Consider the following 18084-nt stretch of genomic DNA (forward strand, 5'->3'; position numbering starts at 1 on the left):
CACACACACACACACACACACACACACACACACACACACACACACACGGGTAACGTTTTCAAAAGAGAAGCGTCGTTATGTCTTTGTCTCTCTCTGTGTCTGTCTCAGTTTAGTCAAACTCAATTAATCTCAATTCAGCAGATGCTTATCGAAATGAGTCACACTACCCCCGAAAAATCTTAATCAAATAAAAACAGACTTCAGTTTTGATCCCTGCTTTTATCTTGATGCCTAATGCTTGTGAAAATAGAATTTGGCAGCTAAAATTGCACATCAGCAACTTGTGGAAGAATAGGGAGATTGACTATATCTGTAAAACAAGTCACTCTTATTTATTCACTTGATCTCTTTCATTTTCCCTTGAAAAATGAGCAAAACCTGATGACAGGTGATGTTCAACCCGATGTTCTTTTGGCCAGACTGTGACCACTAAGAGCCTAAATCTACGGTCACTCCTTTTCTCTCTCAGACAGCCCACCTGGCAAGGTTAAGTTTGTGGGCCAACATCCTCCAGTCATTTCCCCTGGTCTGTGGCGCATCCAGACTGCCACACAACTTTTGTCGGATGGAGACAGGGATGCGGAAGGCATTGGGCCCCACCAGTGTGGTGATGTTACTTGCAGGGTCCAGCAGAGACGTGTCAATACTCTGGGAATCCTGCAGAGAGACAGAGACAGAGAGAGAGAGACAGAATGAGAGAGAGAGAGAGACAGAGAATGAGAGAGAGAGAGGAGGGACACAGAATGTAGCAGTGAGATTTTTTCAGCATGTACATAATCGAACAACATCTCACAAAATGCTTCGAAATTGTACCGTTGCACAGAAAATTTCTGTTTCCAGGTAATTTTTTATGTTATTGTCGTTAATTTATCGATGCGAGTGACTGATTTTGAAATATATTGCATCTGGAGGATTAAGTGCTGGAGTTCCTGGCTACAGAAACCAGAGCAAGAACCAGAGACAAATGAAAGCAAGGTCAGGCAGGGCCGCAGCTCTGGACTGCATGTACTGTAATTCATCTCATTACTGAGCACAAAGCTTGAGTGCTCCGCCATCCCTCAAGCTCTATCCTCCCGGCCAGATGGCCTTTGTGAAACAAGTGCAGCACGACTGGAGGGTGATTATTCCCCCTCTACTCTGAATTGGCCTGTCAGGACTATATGAAGGCCGTAGGGTCGAGACTCCCCATCTTCCACCCTGTCGGTGTTTTTACGAACATTGCAAAAGAAGGGAAGAGGACATGGGAGAGAGGGTAAATTCACTCAAGTGATCTCCATTATAAAAATCAGACGTTTTCAAATCTTTTTTTATGATGCATTGCTCGTATCTAAACTAAGAGAGTCCTTCTTTTAAACAAGTGTTTAGGGCAAGTAGTTATCCGATTGTGTAATTTAACAGTATAACAGCGTTATAAATGAATAGCGAGATGAGAATGAGATTGCTATTTTCTTCTCAACTTTAAGGAGGTCCAGCCAACCGTGTGATACGGAGAACAATGAACAGTATGAAATGTGTTTACGATAAAGTGTAATGCACTTTGATACATAGCGTTTAAACGGCTCAAGTGATGGAGCAGCATGATAACACAGTCAAGGACAGACAGGAAAGTTGACGGTTGACGGTAGTTTTACAGGTGAAAGGAGAATTTATGCCAGTATAAACCCTACCTCTGACAGTGTAGTGTCCAGCTGAAAAATCTGTCCTTCTCCCTCCACCTGGCGCACACATATCTTACAGGCCAGGTCCACAGTGCTGGAAGAGAAGCGCTCCAGCGTAAAGCAACAGTGGAGGTTTCTCTGTGAGCCGCACCACACTTGCTGAAAGGAGAGCTCCTGCAGAGGAGGTGCAGAGAGTAGAAGGTTTACTCAGCTGTCAGCGAGCGGGTGAAAATGTTTTGTTGTCTCTCTGAGAAGGTGTACGACGAGTTTACCTGGTACTTGGCTAGTAGTTTGCTCTTCCACAGCGTGTGGGGGACATCGTGGATGGAAAGTCTCAGGTTGTGGGTGCTGTCTTTAAAGCTGAGAGTCTTTGGTTCATCCAACAACTTCCCACCCATCTGCTTCTCCATCTGTAAGACTTCCTGAATACACAAGACACACACTTGTTTAGTTTTGTAACCATGTCTACTGACCTCGACACAAATGGGTCTACTATTGTGCTGCTGTGAACTGTTGCTGTTTGCTGCAGCAGTTTCTTGCAAATGCAAGAACCTGAATCTGGACCAGCCATCTGAAACAAACTTCAATGCCTTTGCAGGAGGATCACTATCACTTCTCATTACCCATTCCCAAACTTAATAACCGTGTTTAATATCCCTGCTCAGTGTAATAATCCGTCCTTATCTTTCCTCCGTGTAGGTAGATGGAGGTATTAAACAGAGGGAGACAATAGTAGAGGGATAAAGGTGGCTTATTTTGTATTGGCGCAGCAGCTACATCTTTCTAGGAACAGCAACACTTTACAAATGCAAGTGCTTGTCTCCCCTTATTATGACAAACCAACACAATGATTTCTCATTCTGCCTCGCTAAGCTCATCTGCTGGCTGTGCCTACACACACACACAAATCAACAATTTAGTCGAAATGACACACTCACAAACATCATTAATGTTCACAAACACATTTAATTTCTGCTACATAATCTTTTGCAAACACAGGGAACAAAAGAACGGATCCACACATGCAACCTGCTGTATATTTACCTTGAATGCGTCCTGTGTGTCGTCCAGGCAGTAGACCCTGATGTGATATTCCATGGCGGGGCAGGTGACGGGGCCGAAGATGGCTAGTTTGAGGCGCTTGGTGGTTGCAGCGCTGAGAGATTGGCCCACTAAGCAGGAGGTACCCAGTGTCTCTGTCAGGATGTGGCAGGACTCATCGTCCATTTGGATATAGCACGGCGTGGTGAAGTTTTCCTCTCCGACCACCACCACATCCTACACGAGGGCAGGAAGACCAAAAAAAGTGACACAAGTGTGGGAGATAATAAGCTACAAAAAAAACAAAACAGAAATAGTCCAGGCTTCATAATTTTGTTACATGTGGTAGTATCTGCAGTCGGAAAAAATAACATTATATAGAGGGGCAAAAAAGAACAAAAGAAGACATAATTAAAAGCATTTATAATGCCGTCACTCTGGCTCTCTTCTTTTCTGCTCATTTGTTGGCAAGTATAGCCATTAATTAATATCAGAGAAAAAAGATACATTATCAAGTTAATGTTCTTCTAAATCTAATTAAATGATTTCTTTGTACATTATACATTACACTATTTACTATTAATTATCACATTTTTAAACTTGTCTGTGGCACAGTGGTCATTCTCAAACTTTCACTTGTATGACATGTTTTATAGCTAAGCGAAGCAGAGATGTGAAGAACTGACTTCTCTAGTTGATTTTACAAAACATGTCAATTCCAGTTGTGCCCAAAGACGACATTGAGTATTAGGAAAAGTGCCACAAGATTGACTCCGATTGGTCGAGTTTCGAAATCTGGTACGGACATACTTTGGCAAAGTAGCCAACAGTAAATTACTTTGACATTTCTAGATCACATGAAAAATCACACTTTGTTTCTTTGAAGTAGGAATTGAAATTTGAACACACTGATCTTACATAGTAATTCACATAAGAGCGATTTTGAAAATATAGGCAAGCCAGGAGAATAATTTAATCAAGGGAAATTTAAAACTTCAGCTGTGGGCACAAATGGGTTAGTTGACACCGAGTTAAAATTTCAATTTAAGGGAGAGAGCACAACTGGGGGTTAGGGTTTTCACATAAGCTGTGACCTTAAAATATTACACTTGGCAAGTGTGTATTACTTATATCCGACACACTGTCATTGTGTATGTCAGGTAATAAAAGACTGACTTTCTGGACCATTTGTAGTTGACCCCTGTAATGGCACTAATGCCAGGACATATTTATTTTCCAATAAGACGGTGTGGTCAGGGGAGGCTTTCCCCCTCTCTTGATCTCTCTTGATCTCGCCTTCTCTCTCTCTCTCTCTCTCTCTCTCTCTCTAATCCAAATACTCCTGTGAGCAGCACACTGGCTTTAACTCAGCCTATTATGAGAGACAGAAGAGGAATTACAGTATTTTATTGTGAGCGAGGCCGTTTAAAAGCAGCATTATGGCTGATCATTAGACTCTTTAACTGCTCCTGAGGGATGGCACTGGGGCTCCTTATTGGGGGATAATTAGAACACACAGTGGAAATGTAGGCTTTTGCTTCTTACATATGTGTGCAGGCGCACACATGAAACACACACACACACATATTCACACAGCATACATAATTCACAAATTTGCGACTGCATTCATCAGCAGAGATTTTCTTTCTTAGAGGCGTGGGAGGATGAATTTTTGTAGGAGAGTTACTGAAGCAGAAAGCCTCACATGTTCCTCATTATATGACCTGCTGTCTTCATCATCATCATCACAACACCATGTTCCCTCAATGATGCTGTGTGTGTGTGTTTTGACGGGGATGGGGTGTTTGTATGTACTGTATATATATATATATATATATATATATATATATATATGGGAATCACTTCAGAGGAGCCCATCTCTCTCATTTCTACATTTATGAATACACATTGTGACAGAGCATATCATAAAAAGCAATATCGTGTCATATAAAGCAATATTTCACACATGCAGCATGGAGGCTAGCCTCAGTGAGAAGACAAGCTCATATAAGGAAGCTGCTGCTGTCGCCTTGGATATTACCATCTGCATTTCTGACAGGTCAGAGATATATTCAATAGGAAGTGTGTAATCACCACGAGGGACGGGGGAACACGTCCCCTCCAATATATGAAATAAGGATAAATGTCCACCCCAATATTTTCAATGACCAGACACGTCATCGGATACTCCAAACTCCAGACTTTGTTCGAGGTATGAGGACATTTTGTTACAAACAGGAGCCAGACTGACCAGTGAGACAATTGGTTATACTTCCAGATTGCATTAGACTGTATACACACACACACACACACACACAGACACTTGGACCCCCCCCCCCCCCCCCCCTCGCCCTCGATCAATATTATGCCTCCTTAAAAATACTCAGTTTACCCTGAGCTATATTAGCTGCCTCGAAGTGATTCATCAATGTCACAGAGGCATGTGGGGCCAGTCTGGCAGTTTTTCTCTGCTTCATAAGTCATATCATCACATCAGCAGTGGAGATTGTGCAAAGACTTCTTAAAAGTGATGCTATTCAAGCCACTACTCAATATGCTGACAGATATATATTAGATATAGGATGGTGCTAAGTAGTGTGCTTTTCCAAATGTGACTGGCCTTCACAGTATGCTTCAACATTTACCTAAATACCCTCCCCAAGAGTAGTATCCTCTTCAAATGTATGTATTATTAATTTAGGCCCTAAGCCTTTATAGACTGAAATCCATATTATTAAGAAAATGAAACATTTGGGTGTTTTTCTACTGCTTTTCATTCTGCAACTGTTAGAACCTGCTGTTACACAATTGATGAGCCTATGGGTTGTTTTTACACTTTGAGCATCTTCCACTTAAAAAATGTTTCCGCACAGCCTGTGAGAGTTCATTAAAAACCACATGGAAGGAGAGCTTACTCAGAAACGCTCTCCTGGCAGGTAAGAAAATTATGCTAATAACTGCCTTAAACGAGATCTTTAATATTATTATTATCATCTGAGGTGTACGACTCCTTTTTGGGGAGAAAGATGAAAACTGGACCAAATTTAAAGCAGTTTTTGGGATCAGGTCGGAAGCATAGTTTCTCTACAAATGATGTTTGTGGTAAGTGTACTTTTTGTGTGTCTAGGGGCGTGTGTGTGTGTGTTTGAGGCAGAGAAAGTGAAGAAGAGAAGGAGAGACAGGATAGGCAGAACACATTCACACTGCTGCCCTCAGCAACCCAACTTTTCGTCATCAGCACTGTTAATGATGGAGCCTGCAGGCACAGGGCTTCCAAAAACACAAACAGCACACACACATGAAATAGTCATTCATGAAAGGTACAAGGGGAAAAATGTGTCCCAGCCTGTTCCATGCTATCAGAGCTTTTCTATTTCAGCACCTGGTTGCATCAGGGGTTCGCTCCGAGTGCTGAGCTGCAAAACCAAGCATGGGAAGTTGATCCCCTTCACCTCCTCCATGCTATCTATGGCACTATTGCCATTACATTATTGTGTTATTCCCGATACCTTTCCCTTTGCTCTTTGATAGGTAGACTTTTTAAACAACCAAATGCAGTGTGGATGAGGATAAATCACATCTGTGAATCTTATTTTAGTTGGCAAACAGATCATATCATTTTAATACTTCACATGACTGCCAAAAGCACATTTTCAAACTTGGACTGTGGTGACAGACACAGGAGACTGCTGCACAGTTTTCATCCCACATCTCACCTCCCAGTGGTTCTGCTGTGACTGGCTCTTGAGCTGGATCAGCCAATCCTGTTGGCCGTCAAACACAGCACAGTGGTGCATGGTGATGATGAGGGGCCGAGTCAACAAGGCCCCGGGGGGTCCACAGCTCACCACAGGGCTCAGCACTGTTTGGCCATCTTCCACCGAGGGCCTGGAGGTGCACAGAGAATAACACGCATACAAGTACACACAAATGCTGTTTAGTGGCAATGTGACAGCAGTCTCGGTGTATTTGTGACATGGTGGAGTTGACAGGGGTAAACACAGCTCTGGGGGGCATTGATGTGGCTGGCGGCACTGCATACCTCATGTTGTCCTTCCTCTGAACTGTCACATACATCTCATACACTCTGCCCTGGGGAATGGCCCCTGCTGGAATAAGCAGACTCACACCTGGGGAGCACAAACACAGACAAACAAAAAGGCACACATAAGCGTTGTGAGTTGTCAGGTAGATCAGAGGAGACTTTACAACGTGTTTTGCTGCCCATGCCAATGTCATGAATGTGTTTAATAGGCTTCTTCTGTTAAATGTAAAGTCAGTGAGAGCACAGACACATCAGACCAGCATAAAAAACTACAAAATATGAATATTACATATGTATATTTACACTGTGAAACCAAGGTCCCTAACACTCACAAATATAAACCAATTACTTATAATGGATATGCTATTTGGATGTGTATTACTGTACCACTAAAGAGTTAAAGACCCAGAGAAAAGTGATAATTATTTTAATAACAGAAGTATAATAATTATCGCAATTCCCCTCAGCGTCCCTTATAAAAAACTATTGCAGTTTATTGCCTTCTCCTACAGCACCAGGAAATGGTGTGACATTTCATTTCTAAAATCAATGATCTCTCTGCTCTTCATAGCGTTCTCATAATGTTGCAGCCAGCATGATTTACATTTTTCCATCTCAGATTGATTTGATATGATGTCCTGTCCAATGCGTTTCTTAGGACCCTACCCCCCCACATTCCCTAATGCACAAACATACACACAGAAATGAACACACACACACACACACTTTCTCTCTGGAGGGGTTTCTCAGATAGCTCATTGATTTCCCATGTCCTTGTACTGAACTTTTCAAAAGGTGACAGACAGCTTCTCTTGCTAGCTAGGCAATCACAACTCTGCCACGGGGACGTCTCACACACTGCCACTCTCCCTCACAGCAAAGCTTCAAAAGAGATAGGAAACGCATTTTAAGATGCAAAATACCAAACAGCCACACTGACGGTGCCACAAATATTTCATTACCCAGACTCACGAACAGATCAAATATCAAATGTGCTCTTTCCTCTCCCTCTGCCTATGTAACTTGATGAGGTGGCTGAGCACAACTAGCAGCTCAGAGCATTTTTTACAGGAATCAAAAAAAACGAAAAAGGGAAAAGTTAAGAAACTTGAGGAGTCGGTGTATCCTTTAATGTCTCTGCTAGTTTGTCTTTGCCTGTCAACATGCATCTCTGGCATGTTACAAACAGCCCACATGTGTTTGAAGTGAGGACAGCATGGAAACAGTATGCCTCTACATCAGTACTTCCAGTGCACACACCTTAGGTATCCATCAACCCTCGTCATACTGTGTGCAGTTAACACACTGATAGGTTGCATATGGTTTGGCGTATTATTTAAAGGTCACATCTGTGTGATGTGACCCTGATCCTGCAAGGTGGTAAAGAAACAGCTCAGATCTCATACATCTAGAACATCATTTATATCGTATTTCAGCCCAGTTTAGTCCGCATTTAACAAAAATGTACCCGTCTCTTAAAAGGTAGAAACAATCATACCAGTACTCATTATTATTTGTTTTGGCACATTTCACCATGTGTAATGAGAAATGTGATTATTTGCTTAGTTACAGAGACTTAAAGAAAAGAGCAATCCCACTCTCATCTGTCGGCTAAATATAAAGCTACAGTTAGCAGCCAGCTAGCTTAGCTTAGCATAAAGACTGAACCCAGGGGGAAACACCTAGCCTGACTCTGTCCGAAAGTAACTAAATCTGCCTACCAGCACCTCTAAACACTACTCAACGCTTTATATCTTGTTTGTTTAAGAGGTACCAGGAAGTTACTGCACAAAGCCAAGAAAAGGTCTGGGGTTTCAAGTGCCCATTTCATGTAATCTTTAAGGGAAACATTTCGGGCCAAGAATATCATCACCTATTATGAATAAAAAAAATGAATGGCCCCACAGAGGAAGAGCTGATGGATAATCTATCTCCAGACTAGACTATGGAGAGGAGTTAACCCGACCAGAAGGAAAATATATGCACACGCACACCCACACATATTCTCGCATGCACGTACAGAATTTCACTAAATGCTGTAAAAGCACCTGAAAGGAGAGCCACGGGTAGATGAAAGCATGCTGCTCCAATTAACACAGACAAAAGACAGCTAAGGAGTTTCAAGATGAACTGTGAATTTGCTGGAACTTGGAGATCCCTCTTTCATGAATGAGAGCGCATTTATTCTTATACTATGCTTATCTCTGCATATTTTGAAATCGGCAAACATTTCAGCCTGGTTAAACATATGAATACTCAATGAATCACAGATCAACACACACAAATGTGTCTCATTTGTCTGGTACAGTACCTGAGTTGGGCACAATGAGGTGCCCCCCCTGGGAGCTGAAGGAGCCCAACGCGGTGCAGGATGGATCCCTAGTACGGAGTAACGTCTGGGTCTGCGTGCGACGGCCCATCGTGCAATCGTTGTTGTCCAGGAGGCAGTGTGGTAGCTTAGGCGACAGTTTAGAGGAAAATTCACCCCCTAGGTCATCTTGTGGGGTCACTAAACCTGAGGAGTTGTACACCTTAATCTTCAGGTTGGGAAGAGGGTCCAGCAGAGGGGAATTAGTCATGGGGATTTTGTCAGCCACATCGTGGAGGGCGTAGACGGGGCCGCGGTACATGGCGGCCGCTGAGGTCAAGTCGGGAGGTGATGTTAGGAGATCAGCTGGAAAAGAAAAGAAAGTGACATCAGTCACGCAGAGTAAATGTCTTGAGAGAAGTTTTGTGGTCACCGCATACTCTTTCCAACTGGTAGGAAGCCAACTTCAAACCAATACAGCCACCAGGAACTAAAGTGTTGGCGGCAATCAGCAAGACTGCTGTTTGACTTTACTCATTTGTTTTTTCGCTCATTAGGGAGGTCCACCTCACCACCAAGAAACATTACTCAGTCAGAGAAGTTATAGGCGCAGCTGTGATTCATGAGTAACAGATGGCATCACTAACGCTTGGTTTACCCAATAGGTACAAGGATCAATGTTCAATAGCTGTGCTGAGTGGGTGGAGTGATAGCAGTGATAGCAGTGGGAGCGCTCTCTCCTCCAGCTTTTCCACTACCTCCGACCCCTCTCTGCTCTCCAACAACACCAACTTTCTGCATGGTGCAGATGTCAACGTAGGTCACAAAGTGTTCAAATAAAACAAGAGACGGGTAAAATAAGGATCTATGCCTATTCTCATTACCATTTTTTGTAGTATTACAATAGTTGTAGTAGTATTCATGTTTGTGTCATTATTATAAATGCTATATAAAATATGAACAGTAGTAGTTAAGGTGTGGTCAGAATTATTGCAGTATTCTCATTATGTCTTAAGCCTGTTCTTTTTTGTTTTTAAATAAGTAAGCCTAAATGTTAGAGTTCTACACTAGTTAGTAAATGGCTCAATATAAATAACCTAACATTATTTAGCTGACATTGACGGTCAGTACAGACATATCGACTGGTCTTGATTTGTTTATCTGCCACCATCAGGTCCTGTCTTCAGTTATCTGGTTCAGACATCTACTGATTTGGACTGCCAGAGGTTATCCATATAGTTATGAAATATACTTGTAAACACATTTTTCTTTTACAAATATTCTTAAAGCTATTTAATCAAAGGAAAATCTGTCGCATTAACACTATGGTTTACTATACTGTTTGTGTGTACCTGTTGCTGTTGTTTGCAAATGTTTCTTCTTCTGTTCAGTGGTGGATTAGCAGATGTCTTTGATGTGTGTTTAACAGTGACAACAATCCTACATTTAGCAAAGATTTTGGTTTTAAATACCCAAATCTTCTTTTCCTGTGTATTATTTTCTCTTTTTTTCCAGCTTTTAATTTTCTAGTTCCTAAAACCTCAGACTGACTTTTACATTTACAATCTGCTGTGTTATTGTCCAGCTCACTGCCACCTGTCCTCAACTCTGCATCTTATCTTATACAAGTCATGCGTCACCAGCCCAAATCTAATTAAGAGTTTAATATGCGACATGCAGACTGGCCTTATTATGCCTTAATGAAGGGGCATAGTTCGGTCTGCCGTCACAGCGACGAGCAATTTAATAGTTTCATCGCCTTGCTCGCAAAAACATGTCGTCTGTATTTCTCTCACAAGCTTCCTGCTCATCTACAGTCAAAAGGCCACATTTACATTCACATCATCACTAACACACACGTGGCGCCAGAGCAGCTGAGTAAAACTTATCTCGCCAGGTTAATGCTGTGGGTTGCTAACGCCTGACATTACTGTTATGCAATCATCGGCGTATTGAAACTGACTGAAATGTGTCTGTAACAACACAGAGTATCAAAAACTGTCGGTACCAAAAGCAACGATCGAATACCCGGTCAGATTAATTGTCTTGTTTACTTGTGCTTCAGTCAGATATATACTGATTTAATACTTTGCTAACATTTTGGTATCTGTATTATATTGTTATTGTATCATTATAAGTATCAGAAGAATTCAAAAGATGAACAGTCTTAATTCCATCTGATGTTCACTAACTAACTCACAGGTGGTATAAAGGAAATCATGTATGCATGTGAAAACAAGACATAAAGCATGTGCACACAGATGCACACTAATACATGCAGGCAAACACACAAACAAAATAAACATATATCAATGCTGAACCCCACCTTTGCGGGTGGTCTTGATGCTGACTGGCTGGAAACCTCCATTGAGGGCGGAGGAATCGATGATGTCAGAGTCAAAGTCGCGGTGGTTCTTCCTGTAGATGAAGAGCGCCACGACAACCGAGATAACCAGGCACATGATCACCGCGATGACAATGCCCACATACAGAGCTACATCATCTGTACTGGGGGCCACTGGAGGAGGAGTGGGAGAGACAGAAGACAAAAAGAAAAACAGTCTTTTAAGATCTCATGAGTTCACATCAACAGCTTTCTTTCTCAGTATGCAGGGGTTGTGATGAAGCCATTATCAGCAGACTAATATCCTGCTTTAAGATTGAGCCGGATATTAATAACCATCTACTGGGAAATAAATGCATACACTACAGTTCTCCTGTCTTTTTTTTTTTTTTGACTGTGGTTAATGCTGCCCCGCTGTGGCAAATAATCTGGGTGTTGATTAAATAATAGAGGACACTCTTAATTGTAAAAAGTGAAACGGGATAATGATGCATGTACTGTAGAGAGTCACACACAACTTTATCTTTTTCTCCTTTCAGCTTGGCCATCTTACACTCAATGTTGGCTGATGTTACACACTAAAGGGCACACAAATAGCTCTTCCTCACAAAGATATCTAGTAAACATATGCAAGAGTCATGATGTGTTGTGGGTTAGAGGGGCCTGTACACCATACATCATACAGATAACTAGAAAAACAAGAACATAAATATAATGATGATGAACTCTGCGTACAACGACGCAATTAATAAGGACGGCTGCTCCAGTGCAACCCAATGACACACTGTCTAACAAGCAGACTCAGAAGCGAGATCAAAAGTCCTGAAGACGTTTTCATCTTCAAATTACCGTGCTATGCGTTGGAGTTCAGAGTCTGCTTCTGTCTTTGTTCTTACACACTGAAGATAAGATCTAGACATAGCTTGCATTTCTCAAACTGTCTTTCATCTCTGTCTCCCTTCCCAGAGTCTTTCTGTCCTCTTTCCAGCTGGAGTAACCTCTGTGATTAGCGGGCCTGGCATGGACATGGTGGCTCTTGGAAACGCAGACTCAGACAGACACTCATTACCGATCAGACCTTTTAATGGATGCCTACTGACAGTCTGAACTCTCTGTAGTGTTTGGTAAAGAATGTTCTCCACTGTCACCATGTTGACAATAGAGGAGGAACTCTTCTTTAGAGGTAGCGAAATGTAAAAATAAAGTTATTTGATCAGAGAAAAATGTCTGATAAGATCATTTAAGTATGCAAATGCCACGGAATCTGCACCAGCAGAGGGCAGCATCAACCATAGATCCATACACAGCACTTTCAGGACATGCATGATGCTGAGCGTTTGTGTAAATTAGCCTCATGTGTCTCAGGGATACAGATGGCACTCAATCTGTGTCTCCAGTGTTCTCTTGTACAAAGAAGGAGAAAAGCAAGAGAAGGGAGTGTTTTTCTGACAATCGAAAGCCATAAGTTGTGTTTTTAGCACATCCTTGGTCTCCAAGAGTAAACGCGTGCAGCTTCCTTTTCTCTAGTTATGACTTGATGTTTTTGTAGCTGGATGAATAGGTTTTAAATCTAACTAAACAAGTACGTCATTCAACACTCAGTTTAAAATCCATTATATTCAAAGCTCTTAGAGAATATCTATTGAATTTAAATTGGGTATGACCTTAATTTTTGCTCGCTGTATTAACATAGTGATAGAATAAAACTAGATAGTTTCTTTCAGTTAAGATGTACTGAAAGGCCACGGGAAGACTTCATTTCCCTCGGTCCCAGGATGCGTGTGGCCTCGCTCTCTTCATGCAACCCTAACTGAGACATCACATTAAAGAAGAGTGTCAAGGTATATCCTTATATATGATAGGCCTCTAATCCTTCTTCTAGCACAGACACGAACAGAAAACAGAGCAGGGAGCCACTGATGAAAGTCTGAAAATGTAATTTCACTGTGCTTCTTCTGCAAGCTTCCCTGCAGTTATTTAACATATATTCCCTCAGTCGAACAATCTCCCATCCCCGCTTTGATGATAAAGGCAGCAACCTGCTCAGTGTACACATTAAAATGTATCACTTAGATTAATACATCCCTTTGAACATGAGCCATTGTCGGAGAGGGAAAAGTACAAGAAATGGGAAATGAAAGGGATTATTGAACACTTCATTCTCTAGGAGGACGCAGAGATTTACAGAGGGAGGGTGAAATACAGAGAGAAAAATATTAGAGATATGCACCGCCAAAGACACAGTGGGTTAAATTCTTTGCCTGAGTGCCTGAGCTCCTGACGAGGCAAAGTGTCAAGGCTGAAGTTCTTGAGGGGCAAGAGGGTAAAAGGCATTGTCAGCTCTGAGCTAGACAATAGTTGGTAAACAGGTAGAGACACATTATGAGATAGGGCAGAGCGGAAATCAAAAAAGGAAATGCCCTGAGGTGGGTATCTGCAAGTAAAATAACAGAAGAGCAGTAATGAAACAGAGATGGACATAAAAGGACAATGGCAAACATTTGTTTTACGTTAATGGGAAAAAATACCACATGTAAAACGTTGCTGTTTGCAATATAAGACAGTTTTTTTTTTTTTACTGTAAACTTATTGTAAAACCTTTCAACAAAGATTAGAGACAGACATGAGCATGAATGTAGAAATAATGTTAAAAAACAAATGATAAAAAAACAAACAATAACTCACATGAATTTCCAAAATCACTCTTGTCTTTTGCCTCAGAGGACTTCTGATATAAGGAACCTTGAAGAGAGGTAGAGATTGTGGGTAGCAGAAAGAGTAGGGAAGGTAAGGGTGGGGGAGGGTGGGAGGGGAGATGGCGGGAGAGGGATGATGAAAATCAAATTTAAGCCAACAGAAAAACAAACTCAACAAATGAGACAGCAACAAACTCATGAGTAGGAGTGATGACACAGGGAAGCGATCTTTCTTGATTTGGCCCCTCCTCTCCAGATCGGTGTACAGAGTATAAAGATGGATGAGAGGAACGGGGGGGAACATGGAGGTTCGGTGAGGGAGTGGTGTGATCCATCAACTGGGCTTAGTGCCTTAGCAGCAGCAGGACTGATGCTGGCAGGTGAGGGGAATGGAGGGACTGATAAAGTGTGGGCTCCAACAACAGAGTCAATAGAACCAACAGCCTTGCATATGTCACTGGAAGGTGGATGGAGAGGTTAGTGCAAGAAATAAAAGGATTGCGTGTGTTAGGAAAGCAGGAAATGGAAAAAGGTTGAAGAACAATGCAAAATCTTCCACATAGATGGTTTTTGGGCCGTAAACCGGGCTTTTGGTTGGCTTTGTTGTTTGTTGACGCGAAGGAGAAGCAGTGCAGAATGGCAGCCAGGGATAGTGCACTAGTGCACATAATATTCAGTCTCCCTGGGACATCCATAAACAACTATACAAACAATGAAGTCCTTATTGGAGAGGGAGAGAGCCACGGGCAGACAAGTGGACCGACAGGAAAATCAATGACTTGATAGATGGAGCTGGTGTGTTCATGTAATCAGGCAAAGGGAAGGCCAGGACGGAGCGGGGGGGGCGACTGTCAGGGTCAGTCTAACGGATGGCCCATTTGAACCCATCCTGTAGACTTTCTATTCATCCGTCAGTCTACAATATAGCGAGAGTAAAAGCATGCTTCGGTGGGTGGCCTCCAAAGGAAACCTCAGAGCCCCAGAGAGACAGATTATTCCTTACTGACAAAATAGAGCTGAGGAGGAAAAGGGGACTCGTAGTACAGGAAATCACTGTCTGGCTTTCAGACATTACTTCCTTGAATGTGGCAGATTTTCATCCTCGGAGAAGAATACTGTCATGTGGCAAAACTGATGTCATCCTACTTCTTGGTTATGAATCTACACTCAATGGAATTCATGATTATACGCCAAAGACATTTATATCTAATCAAAAGTTTTCAACCACTATAGTATAAATAACCTGATGTTCTTGGATGCCTGAAGTGAACCTTAGAATGATGATTTCCCCCGTCTCTGGTGTTTGATAGCAATAAAACATTAGCCCTGCCTGGAGTGTTCGCTCCCCTTTCGCTACATCAATATGTCAAGAAAATGTCATGTCTGAGAGGAGGGTTACCAAAGGCTTAGAATCAGGGAAGGCAGACCACAGAGGGAGCGCAAAAACAAGAGATTTAGACAGGTCAGCCTCAGTGAACTGTGAAAACTACAGGCTTGTGTTAAGAGTTGGGAAGTTCTATCTGAACAGGCAGAGTGCAAACCTCTCTCGATCAATCTGTAGATACATAACTTTGTTAACTCCTAACCCCAAACTCACCGACAGTCTAAATGTGATGAACAAGCTGCAAAGTAAATTATAATACAACTATCTCCTTTTTGATTCAGGTCAGTTGTGTTTTTGTGCAGCGATGGAGACAGAGCATCTCGAGTTCTATTTCCAGCTTGTATATCAAATTCCTTCGCCAGATTTCCGCGATGGATTGCAATTGAAATGATTTAAATAAAGTCAAACAACAGAAAATAAGATCAAGCTGCAATGGAATCCACAGACACGTGTTTGCTCAGATCCCAGCCCGGCACTGGAGGGAGCAGATCAGCAGTCCGAGGTGAGTTCAGATTGCACACAACTTCCATTCCCAATCATATTTGCCATAATGTGAGCTTTTAGATAATGGGCCGTTCTTCTAAATGCTAGTGGAAATGGTCATTAGCATTGACATAAGTGGCTTCACCCTCTTAGCTTCCAAAAAAAATCAATCCCTGAAACGATCCTAAATCTATATCATTATGGCTTTATACTCTCTGCAAGCTGCCCATCAATCTACCGAGAACTAACGCTTCTGTGATAGGCTGAGTCGCAGAAATAAAATAAGATGAATAAGACAAATAAGAGTACTTATGAGAGTTTTTATAGATTTTTCCCCTGATGTTTCTATACACTGTAGACATATGACCCTGGCTATAAAATCCGCTAATGCATTCCTCTGATGCTGACGCAAAATGAAATCATTGAGCACTGAAGTCATAGTTTCCTGTTGGTCCTCCATACATATGGGCAGACAGTACGTGTTTACTTTGGACAGACGCATGCAAATCCATCAGCCATCCGCGCCTAAAGATGCATATTTGCCACCAATGTGACGTCAACCGTAACCTATAGCACATCATGTCGACACCATACTGCTGGTAGCGGTTAACAACCCTTCAGTGCTGGAAAAATCTCACATCAGCTGCACACAGTGACGGCCAACTGCATCAAATTCGAGACATCCAGCAGCAGAGCCTTTGTTATATTATTAGTGTCACCATCACCATCTGTAGGAGGTTATACACATAATGGAGGCATCTGTGACCGTGTGTGGGGTTCTAACACCTTCAAAGATGTTCATTGGAGAGGATTGTTTTATTAAACTCGACACAGAATTTAACTCGGTTACTGTGCAGTCTTTCCAGCTACCTCATTCTCTTCCACTTCCTCTTATTATTATTATTACAGGCAAAGAAAAGAAGGCAAAGACTGTTTGAGTAGTTCAAGGTATTAAATACTTATCTGAGTAGCTTCTTAACACTGCAGTAAACACACAACTGTATCAGAGCAATTGCAGCATGACTCCAATCTGTGAATGTATTATAAGGGAGAGGGAGCACTAAACTGCGTGGCTGTTTTCAACTTGCTGGAAGAAAGAGAAGCAGAAAACATTTTTTTTTGTGGCCGCACCACAAACTGGCGTTGGCCTTTTTCTGCCAGCAACAAAACAGTAAAAGCAATCGAAGGATTGTGATTGATGAGAAAGAAATGCTGGTGCATCTTGGGATCTTTGAAATCATTATAAGACTAGATTATTATGTCGTCCGCAATACTTGCTCACTTTGCAACACGTGTAATTGTCAGCAGGAAAAGGAGCAAGTCTACAGTTGTGCCACTTTGTGGCCACGTGTTTCCTCTCAGTTGTTAAATTAAGGTAGTAATTAAAGCAGTCCTGTAGATGTGACCCCCTTTATGTAATTACAATATATTATTATTTTAAATATAACTCTTAAATGCTTAGCCTGTGACAAGGATAATTACTTAGAGCACTTCCCCATGTGGCCTAGTCTTTTTTTTTAACATGTACTTAAATCTGCAGCAGAGCTGACACAAGAAAAGACGTGCTGTGGTTTCTTCTTTTATGTCACTTTTATCCAACAGCTTTTGTGTCGTATGAATGTGCAAATAAAGAGATTGAGTGCAGAAGACACAGAGAAAGGAGTTTTAGCATGTCGTGTTGTTTATGTATGAGTGAAGCGAAACAGAGTGAGTGAGAGACAGGGTGACAGTGTTATGTCGGCATGTGAAACACAGCGTGTCAATGAAAGAGCAAAGTGAAACTCATGGTCAAAGGGTGAAGAGATTTCTTTGGTTGGCAGGTCAGAGAGAGTAGCAGAGGATTAGTCGGGTACTCACTCTGCATGCACATCCCATCGGTGCAGTTCTTGGACTGGAGCACCATGCCCTCACAGTCCTTTCCCCCGTTTTTGGGTGCTGGAACGCTGCATTCTCTCCTCCTCCAGTGGGTGCACTCTGTCCCACAGGTGGACCACTTAATCCACTCTGTCCACACGCCATCCACTACCACACAACAGACAGGACAGACGGGGGTAGAGTGAACGAAATGGTCAAATGAGAAGATGAAGACAAACAAGTACGTGAGTGGGTGAACGTGTGCGTGATT

General features: G+C 42.1%; 1 protein-coding gene across 3 annotated transcripts in view; it reads right to left on the minus strand.

Annotated features, from left to right (window-relative positions):
• The window catches only part of unc5cb (unc-5 netrin receptor Cb), a 103335-nt gene that overhangs the window by 2359 nt on the left and 82892 nt on the right, over nucleotides 1-18084 (minus strand). The window contains exons 7-16 of one of the 3 annotated variants that reach the window (XM_031860151.1): nucleotides 17817-17981; nucleotides 14082-14138; nucleotides 11379-11570; nucleotides 9056-9418; nucleotides 6742-6829; nucleotides 6416-6587; nucleotides 2703-2936; nucleotides 1931-2080; nucleotides 1668-1832; nucleotides 479-657 (exon numbers count right to left, since the gene is read on the minus strand). In XM_031860151.1, coding sequence (XP_031716011.1) covers nucleotides 479-657; nucleotides 1668-1832; nucleotides 1931-2080; nucleotides 2703-2936; nucleotides 6416-6587; nucleotides 6742-6829; nucleotides 9056-9418; nucleotides 11379-11570; nucleotides 14082-14138; nucleotides 17817-17981 — 1765 coding nt within the window. The remainder of the gene's footprint in view (nucleotides 1-478; nucleotides 658-1667; nucleotides 1833-1930; nucleotides 2081-2702; nucleotides 2937-6415; nucleotides 6588-6741; nucleotides 6830-9055; nucleotides 9419-11378; nucleotides 11571-14081; nucleotides 14139-17816; nucleotides 17982-18084) is intronic. The other 2 variants (XM_031860152.1, XM_031860153.1) reach the window with 2 other exon arrangements.

The sequence above is a fragment of the Anarrhichthys ocellatus genome, unplaced genomic scaffold (genome assembly GCF_004355925.1).
Source record: "Anarrhichthys ocellatus isolate YVR2014 unplaced genomic scaffold, GSC_Weel_1.0 scaffold23, whole genome shotgun sequence".
Classification (NCBI taxonomy): Eukaryota; Metazoa; Chordata; class Actinopteri; order Perciformes; family Anarhichadidae; genus Anarrhichthys; species Anarrhichthys ocellatus.